This window comes from Plectropomus leopardus, chromosome 3, assembly GCF_026936395.1.
Source record: "Plectropomus leopardus strain MGB_pleo_1.0 chromosome 3, ASM2693639v1, whole genome shotgun sequence".
Classification (NCBI taxonomy): domain Eukaryota; kingdom Metazoa; phylum Chordata; class Actinopteri; order Perciformes; family Serranidae; genus Plectropomus; species Plectropomus leopardus.
Genome location: NC_142178.1, coordinates 14,830,154 through 14,857,257, shown reverse-complemented (window position 1 = coordinate 14,857,257; position 27,104 = coordinate 14,830,154). Strand labels below are relative to the sequence as shown.

Below are 27,104 nucleotides of genomic sequence, written 5' to 3'. Positions count from 1 at the left end.
GAGGCATCTAACAAAAATCTCAGCCACAGACTCAGATGAGTAAAACAGCTGTAAAACAACTGTCAAGGCTTCTCATCTTTCATATGCCTCCACTGCCTGCTTTTCACCCCCCTCCTGCTTCAGGTATCATCTATGAAGTGTGGCATCCTGCCCATTTCCCAGGAGGCTTTGGTCCTGGGTGACATCGCCTACTACAACTATCAGGGCAGCCTGGACGACCAGGAGGAGCGCAGAGAGCTGCAGAAGGCCCTGGGGCCAACAGCAAAGGTAGGAAGACCAAAACATTGAGTGAGGTTTAAGCTGGGCAGTCCTCGTGGATTTTAAAGGAAGAATTTGCATATAACAAATACATTTAATAAACTTTCTTGCTGACAGTTAGATGAGAATATAAAAAAAAAAAAAAAACACCAACAGCCACTAAAATCCTGCGCATGTATGTAAGGGGAAAAGTATCAATCGTTTTTTACAGTCGGGTCAAATGACTCTGCAGTTGTCACAGGAGTTTATCGGCTCCAGCTCCGATTGGAAATGGAAATACAACACCCGGTTGAACGCGCTCATTTTAGCCACTTTATCGGCGAGATGCAATGAAGGCCCGCCACAAAATATTGTCAGTCTCCACCCAAGCAGCGCTTAAGCATTGTTCTAAAGATTAACCTTCAAGAGGAGTGAATAATTATCAGGAGAAGTAACCACTGTAACATTTTCATTGGCCTCCATGCTACTTTCTACAGTTTACTAACCTGTTTTACGGCCTGATGTCAAATGTGACACACCAGTAAAAACCAGAAAGGCATGCTTACCTGCTGCAGAGCGGTGTGCATGGCTCTGGTCGACTGGCAATGAGAAAGAGGTCTGTAGCCTATTTTAGCAGGCTTTCCCATGTTTAAGAAACCTGCATAAACCAAACTAATTTTAAGGGATTGCTGGCTATAACTTCATATGTACTGCACTGACTTAGAGGCAGGCATCAATATCCTCATTTAATGCTAATATATATTTTTATTTCCCCAGATGTCATGTATTCCTTTAACTATCAATCTATAAACTCTGCATTCATAGTGACAAAAGAAAAAAAAATATTAAAACAAGTGAATATTTCTGAAATTGTGGAACAGTTATTCAGCCTGTGATTTTCAGACATGGTATCTTGAAAGATATTTTTAACATGCTAGAGAAAGGGGTGTTTTTGCTTCTTTTCCTTGCTGTCAAGAAAGAGAAATGAGCTAATTATCAGGGTGGGGTGTATTTCAAATCGGAAACAGCAATGAGAGACAAACCAGCAAATCCTGTTGAGATGTCAGTGGTGTTTGGGTCACTTTGCTGTCCCTGCATGTGCTTTCCACTGTGATCGTCATGCAGTTGGCTTAATTTAAAATGATCAGAGTTCAACAAAAATTGTATTGGCAGAAATTCAGGGAATTCAAGGGAGTTTCCACAGGCGGTGTGTTGCCAGGTCCTGCTGTCGTCATCTTAGTGGCCCAACCCTTTATACATGGAGGCAGAAATGTGGAGGGATTTGGTGGTTACTTATTGATTAAAGGGCCTGTAACATAAAAGCACAGTTGCAATTAAAGCAAACTGACCTCTACAGACTGTTTAGTGTGTGACTGTGCTGCTGTTCCTAATCACCAATTGTGTGTGTTACAGGTTTTGGTGCTGAGGAATCATGGAGTTGTTGCTCTCGGCGAGACTATCGAAGAGGCCTTTCACTACATCTACAATGCCCAATATGCCTGTGAAATCCAGGTACACACACACACACACACACACACACACACACACACACACACACACAAGCTAACTGCTGCTGTTTGGGTACGTAGCAGATACCAGCCTCACTCCATTTCCCCTGTATTAGACCAACAGGGCAGCAGCTTTCCCACTAAATATAATCTCTTCACAGCTGTTTTCACATTTCCGCACTCACCCTATTTTAACAACACTCCATAAGTCATAATCTCTTGCATTGTGTAAAATGTTGGGCAAACAGTCTCACAGTCAGGCTATCATGAGCGATGAAGGTTGTTGATGTCGATCCAAAGCAGCATTTAGAGAAGGGTGGTGTTCTTCCTTTTGAGGCAGTAAAAAAGCTGAAAGGAAGATGGCAAAGGGAATTTTAGGAGTTGAGGAACAGGCAGGAAATATGAATTATTTTTCTTAGTTATTGGTTGATATTCAATTTAAAGATAATATTTCATGGATTGTATCTTTAAATCTTAGTACTTAATTCTGTCATCTATACCCCTGGGGGTACTTGAGCAGTTGTCATGTGGAAAAATTTTAGCACAGCTAATTTTAAAAGAATAGCTGCAAGTAAAGGATGAATGGTTGATGCAGCTAAAAGTAACAGAAAGACAGTTTAGTTAGCTTAAAGTAATGGAAAAATCAATGAAATAGTTTGGTAAAAGCCCTTTTTACACAGAATCGTGGCTGCTATGAAGTACGATCTTTACGCCTCCTCTGCATTTTTACACAGAACCAAACAGCATCATCATACTGCTCCAGTGTGTGATTTTAGTCAGAATCAAAAGAGGCATAATGGGTGTGACATTTAACACAACAGCGTGGGCCTCCTGTTTGACATATAACATATGTATCAACAGCAATATATTAACAATAACAATGACATTTAATGGCAGTAACAATCATTTACCATCTCTGTTTTATGGCAGCTAATGTCGTCCTGTGCTCGGAGTGTAAGGAGCTCCTGGACCTCTTTGTTTTCTTTATTTGTGGGCATTTTCAGCTGTTCTTCTGCTTTGAGTTAACTCCCAATAGCTGCTTTATAAATCTCCTGCAGTGGGTCGCACACATAACATCATCAAAAAGTCACACCCATGCCACCTATGATCTCGTCCTGATGGCTGTCCTGTTACTTTCAGCGCTGTCACTGTCTCCTTTGCTGGCTTAAAAAAGGGGGAGACAGCTCTGCCCCCTCGATAGCACCCTAATGGCGAGGCAGCATAAAGGCACAATATTACCTCCTCGAAGAGGTGGTGTAAAAGGGGCTAAAGTAAAAAATATACATGGGATAGATGGTTAAAGTAGTTACCTAAAAATTATGGATAAATTGCTGAAATAGTTAGCTTAAAGTAACAAATAAGAGGCTGGATAAAGTGATGGATGAATGTTTGGAACGTAGCACATATTCAGCCTTAACCAATGTGACATGAACATATCAGATGTATGAAAAAAATATTTTTACAATATGCACTTTTATATCATTGATGGATGACTGATTCCAGTTTAAAGTCTATTCAAAGGGTTACATTTGGAGCCAGCACCATGATGTCTAAGACAGGTCACATAACTACAGTGTTTTTATCACCAGCGATCAGACTTTTTTTCTTTTAATGGCCTCTCATCACATTTTTTAGTGGCAGAGCTATGAAAGACGTAATGATATATCAACGCTTGTATCAAAGTGAGTGTAATTTGTGGGATTTATTTGGTGTATTGCCTTTGGACTCTTGCGTGTCTTTGTGTTCACTTGTACGGAGGATTTTAGAGATGTTGTTGTGCCCTGCTTTGGAACAGTCATACCAAATCTCCTGATTGACTCTCCCCGGTCAAGCAAAAGAAAACATTAATCCATCCTGCAAAGCCCAGCTTAATTTCTATAAATAAATCCCCCCTTCATGTTTGCTCTATGCCATGTACTGTATATTCTTTGGTGCTGTGGTAGCTTTAGGTTGAGGGGTATTTCGGTTTGTAATAAATGATGTCTTTCTTCTGCATGGAAAATGGTCAGGAAGTCTGCATATTCTCATTTTAGGTGGATGATCTAATGTCACAGATGTTTGGTGACATAAAGGCCTTTTTGTCTATTTTGTGTTGCATGAGCCATCAGTCTGCATGCTCACACGCTTCTCTTTCTGTCCCTACTTTGTGATTTTAGGTGAATGCCATCTCGTGTGCTGGCGGTGTTGACAACCTGATAGTGCTGGACCAGGAGAAGTATAAATCACGAGTGTTCGCTGTGGCCACAGCAGCTGCTGTCAACATGGGTGGACAGTACAAGTTTAAGATTGGCGAGTTGGAGTTTGAGTCCCTGATGAGGATGCTGGATAACCTGGTGAGTCCAGACGTCACAGTAAGATCTGCACATTCGACACAGATGGTAACAGAAAGCTCATCCGTTTATCACAATGCCTTGGGCTTATTAAACTATTTGATACGATCAACACTTTTCACTTCCTCTGTGTGTTAAACTTATACAAACAAGCTCAGAGGCAAATATTAATATTACACGAAGATAAGAGTACTCTTAGGATTTCTTTCCCTTTCGTGGAGCTCAACACATTGTGGTCATTTTTCTGTTATACTACTCATTTAAAGTAATTATTATTCAACTAGAAATCTGATCGACTTTTTCTTTTTGTCATTCACTGAAAAAACAAAAAAGATTTAGATTCAACCCATAAGTATTTCATGAATGCATTCTGTTTGTTTAAATGTCCTGCCTAAGAGAAATCCTCTTTTGAGTCTCTTTGTAACAAACTGATGGTGGACTGGGTAGCTAACATGCGGAGTGTTGAACAGTGATTGGAGACAGAGAAGAAAAGAGGCGCCCCCTACAGAAACCTAATGGTACTATTAGACAGTGGTCCAACAGGAGATTTTGTGCATTTAAATGATTCATATCAAATGAGGACCCAGTGTCTTGCATGTTTTCTGTTTATCGACAACTTTGTCCAAGTTTCTTTTTCCGGCACACAGAGCAAGCAGCAGCTTTGAGTGAAATCAAAGATTGTACTAACATCTAGTTTGTATCATTACATTTACAACCACAACCAGCAGTGCGGTGCTGTTTAACTGACACATATTATATGCACGATATAGAGAAAGTTATAGGAGGGAGACATTAATTTAAAGTGATACAGTTAGAAATTTGGGGGGGAGGAGAATGCTAATGATCAGAAAATACTGATTTTTTGCTGATGTCTGCTTTTTTTTCTGTCAGAGCTTCTCTTAATGTCGCTTTCTTTCTCCATCGCTTCACTGTATTTGTCTCCCTCTCTCACCTCTCATACGCCACATTTTTCACCCTTCTCAGTATCTCCATTCTCTCTTCCTCGTCTGCTCCATTCTCAAGTCATTGCCTCTCAGTTTGGCGAACAGCTTATCTCTGTGCCATCCCTCTTTTTCGTCACACTTCATAAACCCAGCATTGTAGCAGATCAGCTATTGGTGTCAGTACAAGACCCAGACCCAGTGATGAGAATGAGGGGGGAGAAAATAAACTACTCGCCCTCTTCATCTCACTTTAACAAAACACTATACAAATGTGATGAACCTCCAGAATCGACCGATGTGAAGCAGGATGTTACGGGAAAAGAGCAGTCCAGCTGACTGTGTCTGGCTAAAAATGGGGGATCAAGTGAAGCTGAAAGGTCAACTTTGACTGTGACACGGAGCTGAATGGAGAAGCATAAAACAGAAGAGAACGGAACTTCGCTGTCAAGCCAAGTTTGGAAAAATGTCTGAAAAACAGCAGGGACAAGTGAGAGTTCAGCAACAGAGAGAAGGGAGAAACAGGAATGTGAAAGAAAAGGAGAGATGAGGATAAAGAGGAGAGGGGGGTGGAGAGAGAGGGGCAAAAAAAGAAAGAGTTGGACAGGAAATGGCTCTCTGGCTCTGTCCTCTGTGCTGCCAGAAACCCTGCGGTCACAACTGTTTCTCTCTTTCTTTTCCATTTGACTAAGTGTGAAACTGGCAGCTCGGCCAGCGTTACAGGAAGGAAAAGTCGCAGAATGAATTTTAATTTATGCTCCTTCTGGTATAAAAGTGAAAAAGTGAGTGCCTGATTATGTATGTAAAGTGTGAGCGATGATCTTGGACATTTTAATGATCCTCATGGGGTAAACAGGATGTCTCAACAGCAGATGAACTGGATGGTGGCGTAGAAGTCAAATGGGGTCAAATAAATAAAACAAATGTATGAATTAACCTCCTGTGTGGACATGAGGTTTTGTTTCTTGTGAAAATGTAACAAACAAAATCAAACAAACTGAGTTTGAGTTGTGTTTCCCGCTGCAGGGCTACAGGACAGGTTACGCCTATAGGCACCCAATCGTGAGAGAGAAGCCGAGGCACAAGAGCGACGTGGAGATCCCCGCCACGGTCACGGCATTTATGTTCGAGGAGGATGGGGACGCCGGTGCCACACGGCTGCCCTTCAAGTTCCTGCAGCAGCGGCAGCAGAGGGAGAAGACGCGCTGGCTCAACTCGCCCAACAGCTACACCAAGGTCAACGTGGAGGGAGGAGAGGAGCGCTACAACAGCAGGACAACCACGGTGAGCACAGCATGTACAGTGATGTGCAAAAAGTGGAGAATTGCAGGTTTTTATACTGATTTCTGAATTTATGAAGCTGAACCTCTTCATCTTATTAAGAATAAAATAAGACTAAAGATTTTAATAAAACACATGTATTTATGTGTGCGTGTTAAGATGTAAATATAGATAAATATAATAAACCTGAAGTAACAAAGAGTGCATCATACAGTGGCCTGACTTGTCAGTCACGTCATTGTCAGTTGGTGTTGACTAGTTTGTTGTGACTGGAGTTGCTCCTCAGTGTTTAAAGCATGAGTAAAGATCGCCATCTACCGGCTAAAGAGAGAACTGCTGTTTGCTTTAGTTGCACTGGTTGATGCTACTTATCTTTGAGGAGTTTAACTTAGTGACTTCAAAAGACTAATCCAGTAATTTAATATTGTGCTTCGACAAAGTGTCTTACAGGAGACACTTTTAAAAAGAAAGATCTTGATCAAAGACACTGAAATATCTTGACTTTAGGTCCCTAATAATAATAATAACGTTCAAGGGAACTTTAAGGGATCTTAAAGTTCCCTTGAAGCTACAGTTGGTAACTTTTATAAAAATGACTTTTTTGTCATATTTGCTGAAACTGTCACTGTAAACATCCAGTAGTATATGAGACAGATTATCTAAAGAAAAAAAGGTCCCTCTGCTTCCTTGTAGTTCTAATGGTGTTCGAATCCTTCATTTAGAAACACATTTTAATGTGTTTAGTATTTTAAAGCTGCCATGTTGAAAACAGTTGAGCCGAAACAAACCACCGCATTTTAATCAGCTAAACAGTACTCTAAAATATGATTCTTAAAGCATTTTAGAAGAGAAATAGGCCGCGCAGCAACAGAATCCTGATCCATATCTGATCAGCGCTGCCTTGTTTGACAGTCTGACCGCAGTTCAAGAGCAGTGGTTGATATGACAGCTGCGGTAGAGACTCTTCAACTCTGATTGGTTGTTTTCCTTCAACTGCTCTGAATTTTAGCAAATGTCAAAAGAAGACCTTCAAGGACAGTTATACTAAATATGACAAAGTTACTTTTTATCAAAATTATCAACTGCAGCCAGCTTTAATGCAAATCTGTAGTTTTTGATCAGACTCCCCGACAGGTGGATGCTCATATCTTGCGGGGTATTCCAGTCCATACCCCCAACTTTTTTTATAAAAATTTGAGTATAGAGTAGATGTGCTTTTCAAAATTACTGTATAAACAGAGTTACACATGCAATTGTCATGAGTTTTTTTTCAGCTAACAGTCTAGATCTCACCTGTTTTCACCTCCTCTTCCCTCTGCAGTGGATGAAGGCAGAGGAGACGGGAACCCCAATCAGAATCGAGGACCCCAATCAGTTTGTCCCTCTCAACACAGACCCCAGCGAGGTGCTGCAGAAGAGGAATAAAGTGAGTCTAACTCTTCTCTCAGTCAGCATTTTTTACATATAAAGTTGTACAAAGGTAAACGTATCAGTCCTTTATGTTCATGTTCTGAATTGCTTTCACTGCGGTTTTAATTCATCCAAACTCACTGTTTAAGGTTCGGCTGCGTGTTTTGTTCTTTCACAGATCAGAGAGCAAAACCGGTGTGATATGATGTCATCAGGGCCACGCTCTCAGCACCTCGCAGGCATCCCTGTCGATGAACCGCGACGGGTAAGAATATCCTCCCTTTGATGTTCAGACCTCGTGAAAAAAATCTAAATTCACTTGGTTTTCTGACATTACAGTCTGATTCAATCTGTTCAAACGCTGGAGCCAGACAGACACCAAGACCTGATTTAGATCACCTTTATACTTTGCTGTAACTCTGCTCCAAATCCCATCTGCAGTGTGGGGAAAGAAGAAAAATTACTTCAAGAAAATATCCCAAAAATACAAGAATTTATGCAGATTGCTTTCAATGATTTGATGTAACCACCAAACAGAAACTTAAGTTTTCTGCTGGAAGAGGCACCAGTTTACAGTAAACAGAGTTGTCTGGCACTGAGGGCAGCTCAGAGTATTCTTCTGTTAATATAAAATTTTGGGAGGATTCGTCCATTTTTACCCATTTTAAATTACATATAATACACAACAGCAACAACCTGAATGTTAGCTGCTTTTCAGTAGCATTTTATTTCTTTGTGTTCAGAGCCAGAGACATTTACTTCACTTTTAGGTTTCAGGATTTCAGCAAATAGCTTAAAAAGATCCAGGTTTTATCTGTAACCACTGAAGCAACAATACAGATTTACAGAACAGCTTTGTTAATGAAGCAGTAACTCAAAGGTGTTTTCAGTTATTCTGACTGATTAGACACAAGTGAAAACACCTGTGTCGGCGCAGGAGCTTTGATCATCTACCTCAGTAGTTCAGCAGACAGCAGAGCCTGTTTAGTGACACTTACTGACCACCAGGTGGCGGCAAGTGAGCACATTTTACAAAGACAAACCAAACTCCTAGTAAGTTGCAGTTTTATTAAATTATCAGTACTCACATGGATAATGATAAATACAAAGATTCAGGTATGAAAAAATACGCATTTATATCAAATTATGACATTTCCATGCTGATGTTTTTGTGGTTGGTGTCTTGTCTTTAAGGATCTGGTGCAGATAAAAGTTCTGGTAAATACCCACAAGCGTTTTTCAAATTGTCACTGTTTGCAGTGGTGTTTTGATTTGACTCTTTTGTGGATTGATTTCACACATTTTTGCCTGTTCAGAACAGAAAAAATAGCATGTTTTTTTTAATATAAATGTTGTGTTTTAAGATTTGAAATTGATGTTCACCAGTTTGAATTCTGCCTCAGATAAAGTTGCACTCCTTGTTTCCCTTGTGTGACTTCTTGAAATGAGATGTGTGTGAGCATGATGGTTTATAGGAGATATTTTTATACAAAAGTCAAAGCAAACGTGTCATAAAATGTGTGTGCATGCATGTGACTTGTTCTCTGAGTATGATGGTGCCTCCAGTGTAAACTGCATCAGTACGTGTCTTGTGCTTTTGGAGTGTTTATTTTCCACAGTCTGTGAAAAAGATGTTTGAGGTTTGCAGGCTAATTGGTTGAGACTTTATGTGTGGAGTCAGCGATAAGATGAGTCTGTGTGATGTGGTCGACACTTTTGTCTTTATATGCGCAGACTAAAGTTATGGTGTAATGGATGATTGTCTCCCTAAGACAGTGTGTGTGTCTGTGTGTGTGTGTCTGTGTTTGCACATGCGTTCGTTTGTGTGTTAGTGTTTAAGAGGAGGAGAAAAAGTGAGAGGGATCTGTTTTTTTTTGTTTGTGCATGCATTTGTGCACTGATGCGTGCATCAGTTTGTTTGTGTGTGTGCTTTGTTTTTTGCATTTCAGAGTGTGTCTAAGTGCCGCCTCACCGTGTGTGTGCATGTGTGTGTGTGCACCCATGCTCACCCCTCTCCCTGTCTCCTCCTCAGCCATACGTGCCCACAGAGGAGGACCAGATGGCTCCCCTGCCTCCCAACCCCTTCAGTGAGCTGTCAGAGAAGGAGCTAGAGGAATACCGCAAGAACGTGGAGAGGAGGCAACTAGGCCTCAGCGGTATGACACACACGCATGTACACACACACTCAAAAATACATGCAGACTCTCTCACACACACACCAGTCCACATATTCATGAATGTTCATAGGTGTGTGGATTTGATTCTGAACTCTTTCACGCTCAACTTGCAAAAACCACAAGAGCTGAACTCACACTGAGAGACATATGGACTGCACACACTGGCACAGACACACACACACACACACACACACACACACACACACACACACACACACACACACACACAGTGACTTGTACTCAAAGCCAAAGGTTCTTATGAGCGGCAAACAATCTTACCAATCTGTGAAGGTTCATTTAACTTAACATCAAATTATGGAGCAGATTTAAAACAGTTAATCAATAATCAATCTGTAAGCCACAAATTGTTCTGATTATTTTGAGCCAACAAGTTTTAGCAAGCCAGCGGCAGGTCTTTGCTCTTTTCCGAGACGTGTGCTCTCGTTTTTGGCTGTTTGTATTAGAGCCGGCTCATCTGTCACCAGGGCCAATATTATCTGCCAATATCAGTTAATCACAGATATCACTTTCTATTTTGGCTGAAATCAACTGCAACAATATGCATTTTTATGGATTATTAACCCCAGTTTCTCTTAAATAACATATATTTTAATTATTTTTATTATTGTTAATTTTTTAGTCAACTGTGTATAATTTGCTGCTATTACTGCTTTCTGTTAAAGTTAAATTTATTGTCAAACCATACAGTATCCCTCTCCTGACATACACTATTTTTTATTGCAACTAGGGTTGCAAGGGTATGAGATTTTGACTTTGTAATTAATATCACAGTTTCACCGTGTACAGTATTTCAAAATTATTATCATTATCAATTACAATCACCTTTAAAGGGAAGAAAAGTGAAGAGGTTTTTTGAGTCGAAGAAATATTTTATCATAATCAAAACTATAATTGAAAATAAATAAAATAAAGGTGAGATTCTCTGTCAATTTTTCTACCAATGTAAAGTATATTTGTATACCTTTTAACCGATATACTGCGGCAACCTTAATCGTTACTCTTTGATAATAAAATTGTCTGATAAATCTTTTTTTTATTTCTATTATTAACCAAATGTTGGTATCGGACCAAAAACTAACTGACTTCAGCTGTAGTTTTTATTCCTGCACACACTGAGAGTAAAGTCTATTGGATTTGACCTGAGAGTGAAGTGAAGCTCCATGAGCTTTTTCCTTCCTCTAAAAGACTACCAACTGCAGAAAATACAAGACCCTAACAGCCAGATGTGAGCACGTCCTGCTGAAGCCTGTTAAAGTTGTTAACAAGCGCCATCTGACATTTTCAAGAGCTCAGAATCGGCTAAAACAGCTGGAGCAGATTTCAAACAGAGCTCGAACCAAATCAGGATTTCTTAAAACTGGTAAATCCATCCCTCCTCCTCCTCAAATCTTGACTCACAGATTGACTACGGTACACGTTGAGTTTGTTCTTTCCTCTCTCTGCAGTTTTGTTGTTAATAAACATCCATATAATCGCCATAGCAGCGATCCCAGAAGACTCACCTATATTCTAACACACTGCCAAGGGTATCATGTACAAACACACACCTATGTAACTTCAACATGAGGGCTCGTCCCTGCGGGCTCTGCTGCTGCTGCTGTCATCTGTGTTAACCTCGTGTGTGCACACACGCTCACACACTGAACTGTCAATGCTAATCATATTAGCCCTCCGTCCTACTGCCTTTCAGACATGCAAGGGGAAAATCAATAGTGAACAGATAGTGATGGGGGGGTTCTTCACTGGTCTTCATTCTGCACAGGCTCCTGCCACGCTGGACCAGATCAATGTGTTTATTTGTGTACATGTTTCATATCAGCAAGGCATGTGTTCATACATGTATAGAGGATTATCCAAATGGATCATCTGAAACATGGTGTGTGTGTGTGTGTGTGTGTGTGTGTGTGTGTGTGTGTGTGTGTGTGTGTGTGTGTGTGTGTGTGCGTGCGTGCGTGCGTGCGTGCGTGCGTGCGTGCGTGCGTGCGTGCGTGCGTGCGTGCGTGCGTGCGTCGCGTGCGTGCGTGTGTGTGTACACTGTATGAGAGGTGACTAAGATGGCAGACCGAACAGACAGCAGGTCTTCACACCCGCCACATGAGCGGAGCCCGTTGCTATGACACTGTTGCCCCCACAGCCCCACGAATCCCTGGTGGCCAATCTGGATGCAAGCTGGAGACCGTCTGTAATGGCCTGGCCTGGGACAGACACACACATACACACACATACACACTCACTTATAGGTTTAGCCTGTGATTAAAAGTGTCCAGTCCACTCTAAGTTTTCAGTCATTTTCAGCGTGACAGGACTCACGCAGCTTAATGCTTCTTTAAAAAATGTACAGACTTCAAACTGAGTCCACTCCTCAAATGTCAACTGTATGCATGTAACATCTGATAGAGAACATATTCACACTTTCACTGCACAGACCAGGCTGTTATGCAACCACGTCCTATACTGCTGTTGTGAATGACTGCGAAGCCTCAGCCAACTGAATGTGTAACCCTGAACGTGCTAACGGATGTGTTAAAGTGATCTGGGAATGTCATTCATGCACACTAATCAGTGTTTAAAATGAATGAAGCTACTGATGCTGAGTTCAACTGTAGCATTTACTGTACATACAAAATTTTGTTTTCAAAGCTGTTTTTATCATGTGAGGGGTATAAAACTACAAGCACTCAATTAGTTTTTATGGATAAAGAGCTCGGAGGAGCCTTAAGGTGCTCTTAGAGATTAGAAAAACGATATGAGAATGGGAAATAAGCACATTTAACTCTTAGCAGGATATTTCAGATTTAAGTGAAGTGGGATTATATGGGATACTTGTCAGCATGCACCCAGTTAAGAGTTAAATAGAAGAGTTCAACATGGAAGCTAAGCGAGCTACTGCTGTGGACAGGTCGGCAACAAAGAGTATTTTAACAACCTAAACAATGTCTGACCTAAAAAAATCAATATCAGTTTAATCGTTTTAAGTGTTTTAACTTCATGTCAGTAATTCACAACAAAAAATAAGGCTGTTATATCGCTCTCTTTAAAGCCAGAATCCATTGACAAAAGCAGTGATATAACTGGGGGCGAGCTGACTGGTATCTACTGTATGTAATACACTGAAAATGGTAGTACCTCATACAACCATACTTCAAAAAAATCTGAACTATGCTTTTAAGTAGAGAAGGGTTTTATAAATGGCATCAAAAGTCATTATTGCTCTTTCTGTTCATTTTTAGCCACAGATTTGGTAAAATAATGATTGGGCTAACAATTGTATTATGATAGAATTATATGTTTATATACTCTAAAATGCCCAGCCTTAGCTTCAGTATATTTAATCACCTTGTTTATTTCTGTAAGATTTCTGTATTTTATTCCCTTATCTATTTCAAAATCTGCTAATGAAAGGTGATAAATGACCTTATCATTTGCGTTTTTATCTTAGCATGTTGCACCAAGGGCTAGCTGTAGCCTATATGTTACTGTTCAGGGCATCTCTCCCATCAGTTGGGGTATTTCAGCACAACAAAAAGTTACAGTGCACGCTGAGACACCAGGAGAATCAGATAACAATCGAGTGACGGCGCCAAGAGCCTGACAATCATCAGACGAGAATTTTTGTACATTTTGTGGAAAAGCAGCTGTGCATGGCCTGATTCTAACATGTGTGTGTTACCACTAATCTCTCAACCTCCCCCTCACCCTCCCCGACCCCTCATCCCAAATCCCTCCCCAACCTCTCATCCCACTCACCCCTGCTGTCGTCCCACTACTTCAATCCTTTACACCACCCTGCAATCCTCTCATCCATCCCTCACCCCGCCTCGACCCCCTCCCCACCCTCCCTGCAGATGGAGCGCACGAGCTAACCTCCGACGACGGCTCCACTCTCTCTCAGTCTCTGTCTCTCACCCAGTCCCCGCAAAGCACTCCAGCTAAAGAAGGTATCACTCACTCAGAGGACAGAGACACTTTGTCAGAATAATCTTCACTGCCTTGTGTGTGTGTCTCTAAAATCAGATGTGTATGTGTGTGTGTGTGTGTGTGCATGAGTGTGCAAATTAAAATGAAATGGACAAAGAGCTCAGTATGCGATGCCTAATCTACTGATCTGTTCTATAACTTTGTACTGCACTAATGATTTTCCTATAATAGCTCACTCGTCTACAATAATGAAATTGCAACAGAGTGCCATTCCTCTGTTTAAAGCCTAATTTGTCCTTTTCTCACAAATACATTTCTGCTGTTGATAATGAAAACTCATCCAAACCTGCCAGAAGTCATAAAGCAAACCTTTAAAGTAGTTATTTTACATTACTGCTGACAGTTTTAAAGCACACATTTGTATTTTCTACATTTAAGGATACAAATCTGGTTAGGGTTAGGGTTAGGGACAGTCAAGTTGGAAATACTTCTTTAAGATCAGTAATCCATCACAGGAGTGATCTTGTTACCTTGCTTTAACTGCTTTTGAATGCTCTCCTCATTGGTGCATTTTGGGATATCTAAGATTTTGCCAAACCCAAAAGACTTTAAAGTGAAAAAGACCACATTCACATTCTTCTTTTCTGTGTTTTCAGAGTGCCAATGCTTGCATATTACTTATTGTGGTCAGGATTTGATTCTGGGTTTGATTGTAAAGGAATAATTTAACATTTTGTAAAAAGTTTGCTTTCTTGCAGAGAGTTAGACGGGAATATGGATACCACTCTCATGTGCATAAAGTATGGAGCTAGAGTCAGGCAGAGTTAGCATGGTTTAAAATTAAAGGTACAGTTCACCCTAAAATTAAAAAAAAACAGAAAAAAACATTCTGCCTCTTACCTGTAGTGTCATTTACCAATCTAGATAGTTTTGATATGAGCTGTGAAGTGTTGGAGATATCGACAGTAGAGATGAGAGACTCAGCTTGTGGTGGCTGAGTGCCATCTAGTTCCATTATGTTGTAGAGAAGGCAGACATCTCTATGGCCGATATCTAAAACACTCGTCAACTCGCATCAAAACAATCCACATTTTAAAATAGCACTATAGGAAAGAGGGAAAATATATTTTGTAAATTTAATGTATTTTTGGTTTTGGCCTGCACTGTTCCTTTAAGACTGTAAGCAATACCGTAACATAACCACTAGTACCTCTAAGGTGTGAAAAAAAACAAATGTAAAAATACAACATCCGCACAGCCCTTCTACCTGTATGCTAAGATAAGCAAAGCTAATACTGTCCTTGCTATAGCTCACACTTACCACTCAAACTATGTCCTTTAGAGAACACAAATCAAAATGTTTCTTACCAGGTAACTCTCGATGTTTATTGTCGGAGTGTCTTCAAATGGACCACTCTCTTTTGTATTTTATGTAAAACCTCACAGACCTGCTGGGTTGGTAACATTAATGTGCTAGAATGTCACGTCAAAGGATTTCTGGCTATTGAACCGGTGTTTCTTACTTCTGTTTGGATGTACAATCTCAAATCTATTAACTTGCATAGAAATTCTCGTGCCTGACATTTGAAGCTAGTTGGTGTACCTCCAAGAGAGACAGAGATCACAGCAGCCTCCTTACAGGTTGTAAATAACGACAATATGGGATTGACTTCCTGTCAGCTTCCCTCCAGCACAAACACGCAAAACCGCACAATGAGTAACAATTAACCCACCACAGCACGCTGGCTCAGGGGACCCGTATTTTCTGACACCACCGCTATGAGGTCAGCCTGTACAGTAGCTGTCCTGAAACCAGGTCAGTTGTTGTGTGAGCTGCTTTTTAATGTCACCGTGTGTTTTGTTTTCTTCCGTGTGTGCTCAGATGAAGATAACACGAGAAGTCGTCACTGTTTTCATGTTCAGCAACATGATGCTCTGCCTTCCCTAACCTGCATTTGCAGACCAGAGGAAGAGATGTGACACTCGCAGGCCTGTTACGTGAACAGTCATTAAGGGAGAGGGCGCAGGCCGCTGTTCAAAGCCCCAATTTTTTTTTAAGGTGAAAGGAGGACAGAGTCTCTGGGCCATCGGGTCACTGGAGCTTTACGCACGGATGTTATGAAACATGTAGAGCACTGGGCCAGCCTGTCTCTTTGTGTGAAACGAAAGTTCAACACACAGTTCAAATGGTTTTAGTGTGTTTGGTGCAGAAAAGCCTCACATGAATTAAATGAGCAAAGAGAGGCATTCAGGCAGTGGACACAATAATGTGAACACCTGGAAAATATAACGCAGTCTAATACACTATTCCTGCCAAAAGCATAAGTTTGAGGTTTATAATGGTACAATTCAAAACTCCATAAAAACTTGGCATTTCACCCTGATGAGTGTGAGTTTTTAGAAGGACATAGCGGTGCACGTGTTGATGAGTGCAGTTTAGTTTACTGTGTATACCTTTGTAATTGAACTGAATTTTTTTTTTCTGATGAAAATGTTAAGTTGGTAGTTTGCAAAATTCAGCAAGCTGAACTGAGTAATACAGTCACACAATTTGAGATCAGACTTTTTGATGCATGTCAAGTTTGAAAGCATATAATCTTACGGTTAAGGTAAAGATTAGGTTCATTAACAACTTTTATCTAAAAAATTGTTTGACTTGAGGCCTTAACACTGGGTAAATGATGAATGATCAAATGAAAATGTGAAATAAACACCTGCAGAAATATTGTGCATCAAAACTATTCATAAAGGGGCAGATGGTCATTTGAAGCAGTTGCAGCAGGTCTGCTGCTGTCGTGATGTTGAGATGTGTCGAGTGCTTTGAAAATCACGATTGGTTGATGCCTCTTTTCACGGTGCGAAAGCCCCAAAAGCGACCTCTGTCTAAAAAGTAAATATGTTTCGCAGTGTAATATCCGAGTTCTATGTAAAAGTACTTATGACAACGACAGCATGAAAAGATTTCCCCCAGTGTGTGAACGCCGTTACAGTGAGCATTACAGGGGATCAACTCTCTGCTCTTCCACATCAGTACAGTTTGTAGAAGTGTTAGTCACAGGAGGCAGGACAGTCCACGTGGTTATTTCTTAATTGTGGGTGTTGTCTGTTATCAGGGTGTGTCTCAGAGGATTGAGTAATGTGGCCTTCCTTTGTTCATTGTTCCCTGTCCTCACCTAACCCGTGTTTCACCTCTCCTCCCTCAGACAACCACACGGGCCTGATGAACGGTAAAGAAGACCACGGCGACGTGGACGAGGAGCTGTCCAAGCGCGTCAGCCAGCTGACCACCAGCGTGGAGAGCGTGGAGATCACGGTGCGCTCCGGCGAGAAGATTGAGGAGGCGCTGTCCCCCGAGAGCTCGCCCTCCAAGTCGCCCAACACCAAGAAGAAGAAGAAGTTCCGCACCCCGTCCTTCCTGAAGAAGAACAAAAAGAAAGAGAAGACCGAGGCCTGAGAGGAGACGATCAGCAGGGGCGAGGCAGAAGAAGAGAGAGGGGCAGCAGCCACCTTTTCTGTTTAATGTCTGTGTTTTTATTTTGTCTCCGTTTGAAATGTCCTTTTATGTTTTTAATTTTATTTGATTTTTTTTTAACAAAAGGTTTTATGTGCAAAAGGCAGGAGACGGGATTACATAAAAAAATGAATTAGTTTGCAACAAAAAAGAAAGTCGTCTTCTGCAACAAGACAAGAATGGGTTTTTTGTTTTTGTTTTGTTTTTAATGGGAATGTGGGTCCGCAGATTAAAGTTGCAGCAGATATGGGGTGACTCTGGTGGGTGTTGGGTGTCTCCACACTTGATCATCCTTGCAGTACTCTAACAGGGCTCCTTGGAAGTCGTAACGTGTCATTTGAGGCCAATTTAGATCCTGAATAACTGGCTTCTCCTGTGTTGTTTCCCAGGCTGAAAATAGAACTTGAAACCACCTCGCATATTTGTTGCATCAAAATCCAATTTTACTGAACGATTGGATTGCAACATGAGGGTTGTAAAACTGCACAAATTAAGACTAAACCTTTTTTTGTTTTAAACTATTATTTAAAGACTCCCCCGGTCTTTTTAGGTTTTGTTTTTACAGTCTGGTCACCTGACTCTGTGTAGGGAACTGAGAGACCACATGAAATTTGAAGTCACTGGAAAACTGGTCTCCGAAAAAACAGCCGCGGGGTTTGTGTTGATTTTATTAGCTGTGAGAGAAGTTTTCTCTCTGCTCTCTCACACTCTTCTGATTCAAACCCTCTCCTCAGCTAAATGAGCTGGAGCTAGAAGATGAGTTAAAGACTGGACTAGACAAGATAGTGAGGATGAAGTTTATCACAGCAAAATCTCAAAGAGCCGCTGACTCACTCAGAATATTTATGTAGCATTTTCATATTTTTCCTCTTCATCTCAGTTTTATTTTTTTTCCTTTTTTTGCCAAACTAAGTGGAAGAAAAGAGGAAACAATCTCATTTTAGTGAAGTGTCACAGTCTGCGTCTACTTTGTCATCTCATTCAATTTGATCTTTTTTTTATTGAACACAAATTTGGTATTAGTCAACTCTGTTTTGTACTCATTTGTAAGCTTTTACAGAGAATTACAGATGTCACGCATGTTTTCTCTTTTTGCAAGAACTGAATTTATATGGCTGACTATGTTCTGTAGTGATGCCTGATTGCTCAAATTATATTCTAATCTTCAGAGTACACAAATTTACTATATAACACAGATATATGAAAACTGGATATGTTGGCTATAGATTTTTAACTATATATTTTTTATTTTATTGTGCTGCACTTTTCTTGTGGTATATAACACATTTTAGTTGCAGGTGGTTTCACCAGTGAAGGAGATTGTGAAGTATTTGGTAAAAAAAAAAAAAAAAAAGTTGTGCAGGTAGCAAGCGAGGCATGGTGTCGGAGAAAGGTCAGGACCCCAGAAAGTGAGTCGAACGAAGAAGGAAAGAATAGTCTTTCATTGGTGTCACACGTGAGAAATGATCTCTACTTCTCAACTCAACCAAACAGGAAGTGTAGCGCTGAACCGCCAAACTATCTGCAGTCGCCAGCTCAAATAAGAATCACGGGTCGTGGAGTGGTGATATCTTTTGTTTGGTGTGTTTATGTGTTCGTTTTTAAAGCCATATTGTAATTTTTTTTTCCTCCATTGTTTTAAAATGATGAGACAAGGGTTACGATTCTGCCTGCTCGGGGCGTCAAGGACCCTAACGAGTTAAATCACCCCAGTGACTGCATCGACACCCCTCAGGCTCCCAAAACTTTATTTTTTTTCTCTCAGTAGCTACTTCCATAGCAGCTACGCTTCCTCGCTTAATTTGCCATTTATTTCCTCCTGGAACTGAAGCATTATAAGGAGGTCATAAGGACATTTTACTTTTATTTGATGTGAGCTCGGTCGTCATTTCAGCCTCTAAAGCCTCCCCCTCATGTAATTTCTCTAGTAAACACGATCATGTTGTAACTGTCAGACGACCCGCAGTTGAACTCTGCAAAGCCAAAGTGTGATGGGTTGCCACATATCCTCCCCCTCCCCACAGTTTGACCAGATGTACCAATATCCCAGCTAGCAATGTGAAGTATTGGATTTGGGGGGGAGGAAAGGAGGGAGGGTTTAGAGACGCATCTTTAGCTGTGTTAAACGATAGCTTTTGGCTCTGGGCGAAGAGCTGAGGTCACACAACTGAAAGATGGAGAAGGGAGGTGTGAGTTTGGAAATGGAAGTGCATATGTGTGTGTAGTAGAGAGGGACAGGGGGTAAGGACAACCTGACACTAACGCACCATGTTTTTATCACTCAGACTGTCTTCTTCTTTCATACCATCTCCCCTCCCGACACGTTTTTCATCCTCCATTTGTATCGCAGTATGCTTTCTTTTTGTTTTCTTTTAGTTTGCAGAGAGCACTAGGCTTTTTTTTATTAACCATTTTATGAGCAAATTGCTCCCAGATGAACTGAATGTGCATTGCATCCTTTTTATTTTCTCCTCCTCTGTTTCCGACTGTTTGCACCTTGCTTTACTAATGCCTCTCTATCCACCTTTTTTTCTGTTTAAAAAAAACAAACAAAAAAAAAGAGCGAGTTTTGCTTTGGCATGCCAGAATGAGCCAAGCTACTTTGTGACCTGTGAAAATCCTATATAAATGGTTATCTAATGGAGTTGCTTTTAGATGTATTGCTAATCAGTGTAAATTCACAAATAAAAACTGTATTTTAAGAAACAGAAGCTCATTTTTCACGTTTGTTCATCACAATTTGTGCCATTCCTCAAACTGTTCTTAAGTTCAACATAATCCATACGCGCTCATTTTCCTTTATGCCATTATCACGAGTCGAGCGGATATATGATGACGTGTACATATTCAAAGTCTCACAAGCTTAATGCTGCATTTTTCATTATAATTTACAGTATTGTAAAAAAAAAGCTTCAAAGGACCTTTGCTGAAATACTTATGTGTTCAATGAGCAGGAAAAAACAGTAACTGGTGCCTTTTTAAAATGTTTATTCGTGACATTTAAGGATGAGAATGTTGCGTGTGTGAATAGTTTAATCAGGAAGTCGTGACACATTTATGGCACTGATTGACTAAATGCAAGTGAATGTGAGGATGATCGTAACAGCCACAGGAAATGCAGAAGCACTTGAGCAGACTGTGAGATGCAGCGTGAGCACAATGAAACAGTGAGCTGCTGCGTGAATGTCGAGAGAGAGTTTTATGTGAAGTTCTTTTTCCAAAATGCTGTGTATTCATTCAGAAGATATATATTGCTAAAAATTTTACCCTTCAACGTGACAGTCGCTATATTTTATTAATGACATGCTATAAATACTGTGCGTTATTTTATCAAACCTGTAAACTTGTGCATCCTTTAGTATTCTTTAAAGCAGCAGTTTCTAACGTGGGTACTGGGATCTCCGAGTTGTGTTGTAGGATATTTACTGGTGTAGGCAATATCAAAAGATCTCAATTTTGCCACACAAAATTAGCTTTACTTTTTAGGCTTTCCTCTAATGTCCCTTTTGAAATATTGTATAATTTTTCCCTCAGTGTTAATTATTCACTTCCATATTATGACTGGAGGTTCAAACAAAGTTCCCTCTTGCATATCAGTGTTGTGTCCCATGTGAAACACTGAGGGGGTTTTTTTATGTTTTTTACTCAAGTTCTGTAACAAATGTGCTCATTTTAACTTTTTTTTTTGTAAATCTAACTAGGTTGTCGTGGTGATGATGAAACCTGCGGTTCCCATTTTATTTTGAAAAGACACTAAGCACATACCAAATGGCAATTGACACGCCGTCTCGAAGTGTCCAAATCTGATGGAAAAGGGGTCATCAGAGTGAAAACAAGTTGACTTACCCACAATGCAACTCTACTGCAGCCAGTTTAGACCTATGTGTTATGCTAGCAGGGGATAATGTCGCCTCCAGCATACAAATTAATGTTAATAATAATGATAAACTCATGTCTTTCAAACTCTTTTTTTGTATGTTTTCAAAGATGTAGTCTTCAGACCCAGCTGACACTGACTCAAGTGACATCACTTGAGGAAATATATGCAGCTGTCTCTGGAGCCACAAAAGGCTTTATACATATTTGTCCTCATACAAAGTAGTCTTTCCCTGAAAACAGACTGTGATGTGTAAAATTAGATGAGTCCCTCTTTAAAAGATTAAAAAAAAAAGTCAGAACCACTGCTTTCAACAATGATTATGTTATTCTAGTTTTTTTTGCACGGGCAAGTGTGACTTTTTATTTTGCGCCCTTTTTTGTGTCCACAGATGCTCAGTTTACCGCCAAAGAGTCCACGTCACTCTTAATATCTAAATCAATTTCACTCCTTCCAGCCACCAGAGGGATGTCTGTCTCATGCTGGTTCAGACCTGTCACAGCTTGACACAACATGGCGTCCGTGTTGCTCGGTGAGCACGGACTGTCCAGTCGAGTATCCAGGCAACTGGGGGACTTTGTGTGCTTATGAGCAGCCAATGTGCCTTGACTGCATTTTAATCCTCAGATGCAAAACAAAATATGCAAAATCTATGATAGTGTGTGCTAACTTCCCTATAAGATGTCCAGTATCTGCTAACTGAGTGAATATTTAGATTTTGATGTAGAACTAGCAGTTTTTAGTCTCACACACTCCCAAGCATCTCCCTATTGCAGTGACCTTTTCTCACCACGACCTAGTTTTCACTTTTGGGGAAAACAATAGAACTAAACATCCGCCACTACTGTCAGAAATAATTTTCTATGATATTTATGCACCAGTTAATTTAGTTGACAGTTTGAAAAATGTCTGAATGTTTGGACAAAAAAAGTTATTTGAATGTAATTTCAGTTAAAGGAAACCTTCTTGGCATCTATGTGATATTACAACACAATCTTTAAAAATCATCTAATCCACATGTCGGAGTGTGTTAGTGAGAGGACGGATGTCTTGAGAAAGTCTTGATCCAGGATCATTTCTGTTTTACATATTGCTAGGTGTAGCTTCCATATATAGTATTTACGACACTGTAATCCTACAGCACTTTATTTGGCAACGCTCCTGATACGAACAATAAAAGCATATGAGCATCCTGTGACTTGTTTGTCTCGTGATTGTGGAAAGATGAAGTCTGACTCTGGCAGTTTGATCATTTCATTCACTGATGTTTGTACTTTGATGTAAAGTGCTGATTCTGAGGTCATTTGGTTGGTTTGTTGTTTACTCTTTAACTCTGGAATATTGGAAAGACAAAAACAGAATAAGAGATGAAACCATTGATCCCTCAGGAAATCGGGTTGGGACCAATAACAGTTCATTTCTCATAATGTGATCTCTTCCCTATAAAGCAGAAAAAGATAAGTGGCATATGTATATTTATTAGTATGATAACGAATACTGTCAATTCAATCAGTGCAGGAAAAAAAAACAAGTTATAACCATCCAGGCGTTCAAAATATCAAATATTGTCAACCCGATTTTCATTCTAACCTAAATTTAACATCTATCCAACATTTTCTGATATCTTGTTGACGTCCTTGAATTTTATATTGAATTTCTGCATCCTACATAGATCCTCCTTGAAGTTTGTCTTTACAAAGAAAAATATCTAATTCCTATCACGGCCCTGAGGAACTACAAAAAAAAGTATGGTAAAATGTAATGTGTAAATGTATAGTGGTTTCTAAAGGAAACAAAAAAGTGACAAACTCACTCACCATGTTTAGTGTTCCTTCTTTTATAACTTTTGCGTTGTGATCAGTTTGACTTGTGGTGCTCAGCTATGCTGTGCATGTGTTGACAGGTTGTTTGCTTGTGTTTTACAAAGTTGCTGTGTATTGAGTATATTTCTTTCAAATGACAGTTGTCCCATTTTAGACTGAAGCAACACAGATACACACTCATACATTAAACACACATCCGTCCTATTGCATCACGTTCAGCACAGTTAAGGAGGTGCAGAGGCGTTTCTCCTCTCCTCTCCAGACAGCACCACGCTGTGAGTGTCAAAACAATGAACCTACTTGCGTCCAGATGGATGCTCTGTTAGGGGAGTGTGGAAACCATGATAGCCCCCCCACACAACCCTGCACCCCTCAACACACACACACACACACACATACAAGCACCCGCCCCACCCTAACATACCCAACAAGACATCCTACCTCTCCAAAATTTACAGCAACCACAGACTGCAGTGATGCCCAGATGCCACTGGGATGAATTATGGCCTGATAAACAACATAAGGGGTCAGTTAGGCCTGAGCTCAAATGTACGACCCATGGGACCACCTACCCACACACACACACTCATACAAGCTGGTGGTACTTTTTGCTCATCCAAGAGGTCCTCTGTGTGAAAGAGAATACGATCAGTGAAGAGAGGAGTATCTTGACTCGCTGACAGGCCATGAATTAAACATCCCCAGACTGTCGTCACCAAAAACACTTCTTCACCTTTGATTTTTTACACTTTGTTGTGTTTCATGATGTTTCACTTAGTAGACGTTGTTTGGTGTGGACGCTTTCATTCATCATGCATCACCATGAGTGCATGTGTCTTTAGCAGAGTGGTTTCAGTGTGAATTAAAGCCTAAATCCATGATCTACCCAACTCTATGATTCACCGTGGCCTGTTATGGTGCAAAATTAAAGCTGCTATAGCATTTCCAGCTGCAGCAGGAAGCTGTTTTCAGTCCAGCACCAAAACAGTACAGTAGCAACTAACTAGTGCACATAGAGACATATTTAGCAGCTAAAGATACAAATATATTCCCCAGGAGTCGGTAGAGACCGAAAACAGAGCCCATATAGAGTGAATATTAGATTTACTTTTGCCAGGTGGCAGAGACTCAAAATGAATGATAATGCTGCTCTGTAATCACTGGATGTATAAATCTGCAACTGTGTGCCAACAAGTTCACCATGGCGACTCATGGGAGACATCACTGTGTTTACAGCTCATTTCAAACGCCCACAAAAGGTTAGAAAAATCAGTAAATGCAGGTTTAATTTTAAGTCATCTAGAACCTTTATTGACCATTTTCTGTGGGCGTAGATTGGCTGAGATATTTAATGTCCCGGTGGCCTGTAATCAGCTGAACTAATAAAGCCACAACGTCTGCAGAGCTCCAGAAAAAGTGTCCTGTGATGAGATAATAAGGATGCAGTGTACTGTGATTATAATACTGCTGCATTATTGGCTTTGTTGGCTTGACTACATAATGGTGCCCTCATAGCACCGGCTTGCATCAACTGAGCGGGTGAAGAGTGCAAGTCAGTGTGTTTGTGTGTGTGTGTGTGTGTTGGGGGTGATTATTTTGTGGAGCCACAGTTATTGATCAACTGCTCTATCAAATCCTTGAAGATGTATTAAGTTCATTTTGTGCTTTGGGGCAGTAAGGATCTCACTTATGGCCCCTTAATCTTTAATTCATTGAAGGCCGACATTATAGATGTTGTTTGGAAAACCAAGACAAGGAAATCTGCTGAGCGGCATTATCTTGGCGTTTTATCATTCCTCCCCCAACAGGCAACCCAGTGCCATTTTTTAGCATCGACATTCAAGGGCAGGGGACACAATGGAGTCCTCGACAATGGCCTGATGGTGAGAGAAAAACAAGCTCATGACTGATATGTCACAGTGATTCGAATATCTAAAAGTTTGCATTCAGAGTGAGCGACATGATGAAAAAACTACTAATTTCCTGCAAACCTGAGTGACAAGTTTGTTGCGTCACAAACACCAGTAGATTTCTGATATACTGATATGATTTTGCTTCCTGATAAGTCGTGTTTGGTTGAGTTGTGGGTTTCAGTAAATTGATTGTAACATGCAATCATTTTAGCCATTCTTAACGTTAAAATGTTGATTGGTGCAACTTTGCAATGATGTTAGAAATGCATTCAGTTCAGCTGCTGAATGTCAATTTGAAACGTACCTATTCCTTAACAAATAATACTTACTATTCGTGCGCTTGAGTCCTGACATTTTTCTTGCATCGCAGCGCCAAATCAGGTTTAATTGCATTTTTATGAACTTTTTCTCCACCTACACGAGTCAAAGCGATCGGCTAATCAAACAGTCTTTAAGAGTTGCTGAAGTTTTACCTCTCCAAGACTTCTTTGCTTCTTTATGCACCTTGGAAACAGGCGAAGTTGTGCCAAAATTCTCTAGTCTCTAATAGTCTGTATAGCACATTTGGAGGAAAAATGTGAATCAGAAATACTTAATTGATCCCCAGGGGGGAAACTGTGGTTCCTTACAGTTATTCTGATGTCAGCATAGAGAAAAGTATAAAAACAAAAAACAGAAATCCAGTTAGTGCAAACAATTAACACATTATGTAAATATTTAAATTGTAAATGTGCTGAGTATGTAAGTGTGTAAAAACATATATGTAAAAACTACAGCGATAAACAATAAGCATAATAATTCATTTTAATCAACTCAACCTTCAACTCTAAAGATGTAACAGAATCAAGGATAATTGTCATTTTGTTTTTTAAACTTTGTTTTAAAAATAACCAATAAATCTGCCTTCTACCTTCTTCTAATCTAAGAATATCTACATAATAATATGGATAATGTGCTGAGTGTGTAAAGTGTGTAAAATATAAAACTGTGCCTTATGCTACAATGCAGTGTATAACACTAGTATGTAAGTTAAAAGTATAAAAATATAAATATGTGTGCAAAGTTACAACAATGAGCAATAAGCAAGAACAACAATAAGAATATATACAATGTGTAACATGTTAAATATAGCCTTCAATTCAAGAGTTGGAAGAACATTGCACATTTGAGTAATTGTACAGGGGACTGCTGTAGATACAATACTGCACCAAATATTGCAGAAGTTAGGGGAATTACGGGAAGAGCAACAGATATGAACTCCTTGTATAGTATATTGAAGTTGCAGTGGCAGAATCACAAAGTAGAAAAACAAACCAGCTAAAAAAAATACAAGATAACAATGCCACAAAGGATTACAAAATAACAAAATAAAAATACCCAATTAACAAACCAACAAATGGCAACACTGGCTCCACTTCAGAGCAAACAGTAGTGACGTGATGCACATGAAGTGCCCTTAAACAAAACCCTGCAGGAGCTCCCACTGACTTCAGCTCTGGAAACAGATGGAGAGCTGCTTTAAACTCTCTTACAATTAACAGATTCATGTGACAAATGCAGCGACTGCTGAGAGGAATTAGTGGCATGGATCGCTTGTAGCCACAGTGTCATTTGTTCTCCTAGCTATTGACTCTCTGCTGTGGGTTATATATAGGCCACTCTGTCACATGCTCCTCCCATTGTAGAACGAGACTGTATCCTTTTTGCTATAGGAAATCTAATCCTCCATTGGAGATCAATAGCATCCTATTTCCTCTTCACTTGTCAAGGATTCAATAGAGTACTTGCGTGGACTAGAATTCTACTCAATATTTTTTTTTAAAAAAAACAAGATTTATTTGATATAAAACCTCATATGATGATTGTTTAAACAGAGCATTGTTACAACAAAGTGTTTGAGTCATTTGCTCTCGAGGATGCAGCTCCACATCACCTTTATCAACCCGACCCGATCATTTGTTCATATCACCATTAACTGTTTTAGGGATCAATGCTGGTTTAAAAAGGGGGAGATGGAAGGACGTGTTTGTGCCTCCTCAGCAGAAAAGGAAGAACTATGGCTGCTCACTGTGATTTAAAGTCCCTTGGCAACCACACACACATTGCCCTTTGACCTCCTTATCACCAGAAACCAGGGATCCAGGAAGGAAGAGACAG

The 27,104-nt window shown here is 40.1% G+C and overlaps 1 protein-coding gene and 1 long non-coding RNA gene across 7 annotated transcripts in view; one reads left to right on the top strand and one right to left on the bottom strand.

The window, feature by feature from the left end:
• add3a (adducin 3 (gamma) a) overlaps positions 1-20,045 on the top strand; it is a 118,142-nt gene extending 98,097 nt beyond the window's left edge. For 3 of the 6 annotated variants that reach the window (XM_042484713.2, XM_042484712.2, XM_042484711.2), the window contains 10 exons: positions 124-267; positions 1,651-1,749; positions 3,902-4,078; positions 6,043-6,300; positions 7,619-7,723; positions 7,886-7,972; positions 8,902-8,925; positions 9,740-9,863; positions 13,751-13,843; positions 17,027-20,045. In XM_042484713.2, the coding sequence (XP_042340647.2) occupies positions 124-267; positions 1,651-1,749; positions 3,902-4,078; positions 6,043-6,300; positions 7,619-7,723; positions 7,886-7,972; positions 8,902-8,925; positions 9,740-9,863; positions 13,751-13,843; positions 17,027-17,277 (1,362 nt within the window). In that variant the 3' untranslated portion in view covers positions 17,278-20,045. The remainder of the gene's footprint in view (positions 1-123; positions 268-1,650; positions 1,750-3,901; positions 4,079-6,042; positions 6,301-7,618; positions 7,724-7,885; positions 7,973-8,901; positions 8,926-9,739; positions 9,864-13,750; positions 13,844-17,026) is intronic. The other 3 variants (XM_088075691.1, XM_088075690.1, XM_088075692.1) reach the window with 3 other exon arrangements.
• Positions 7,869-8,760, bottom strand: LOC148189939 (uncharacterized). Its single transcript, XR_015776220.1, has 3 exons — positions 8,404-8,760; positions 8,107-8,142; positions 7,869-8,002 (listed from the first exon to the last, which is right to left on the bottom strand). It is a non-coding gene; the product is annotated as an uncharacterized LOC148189939 (long non-coding RNA).
• Positions 20,046-27,104: the final 7,059 nt, after the last annotated feature.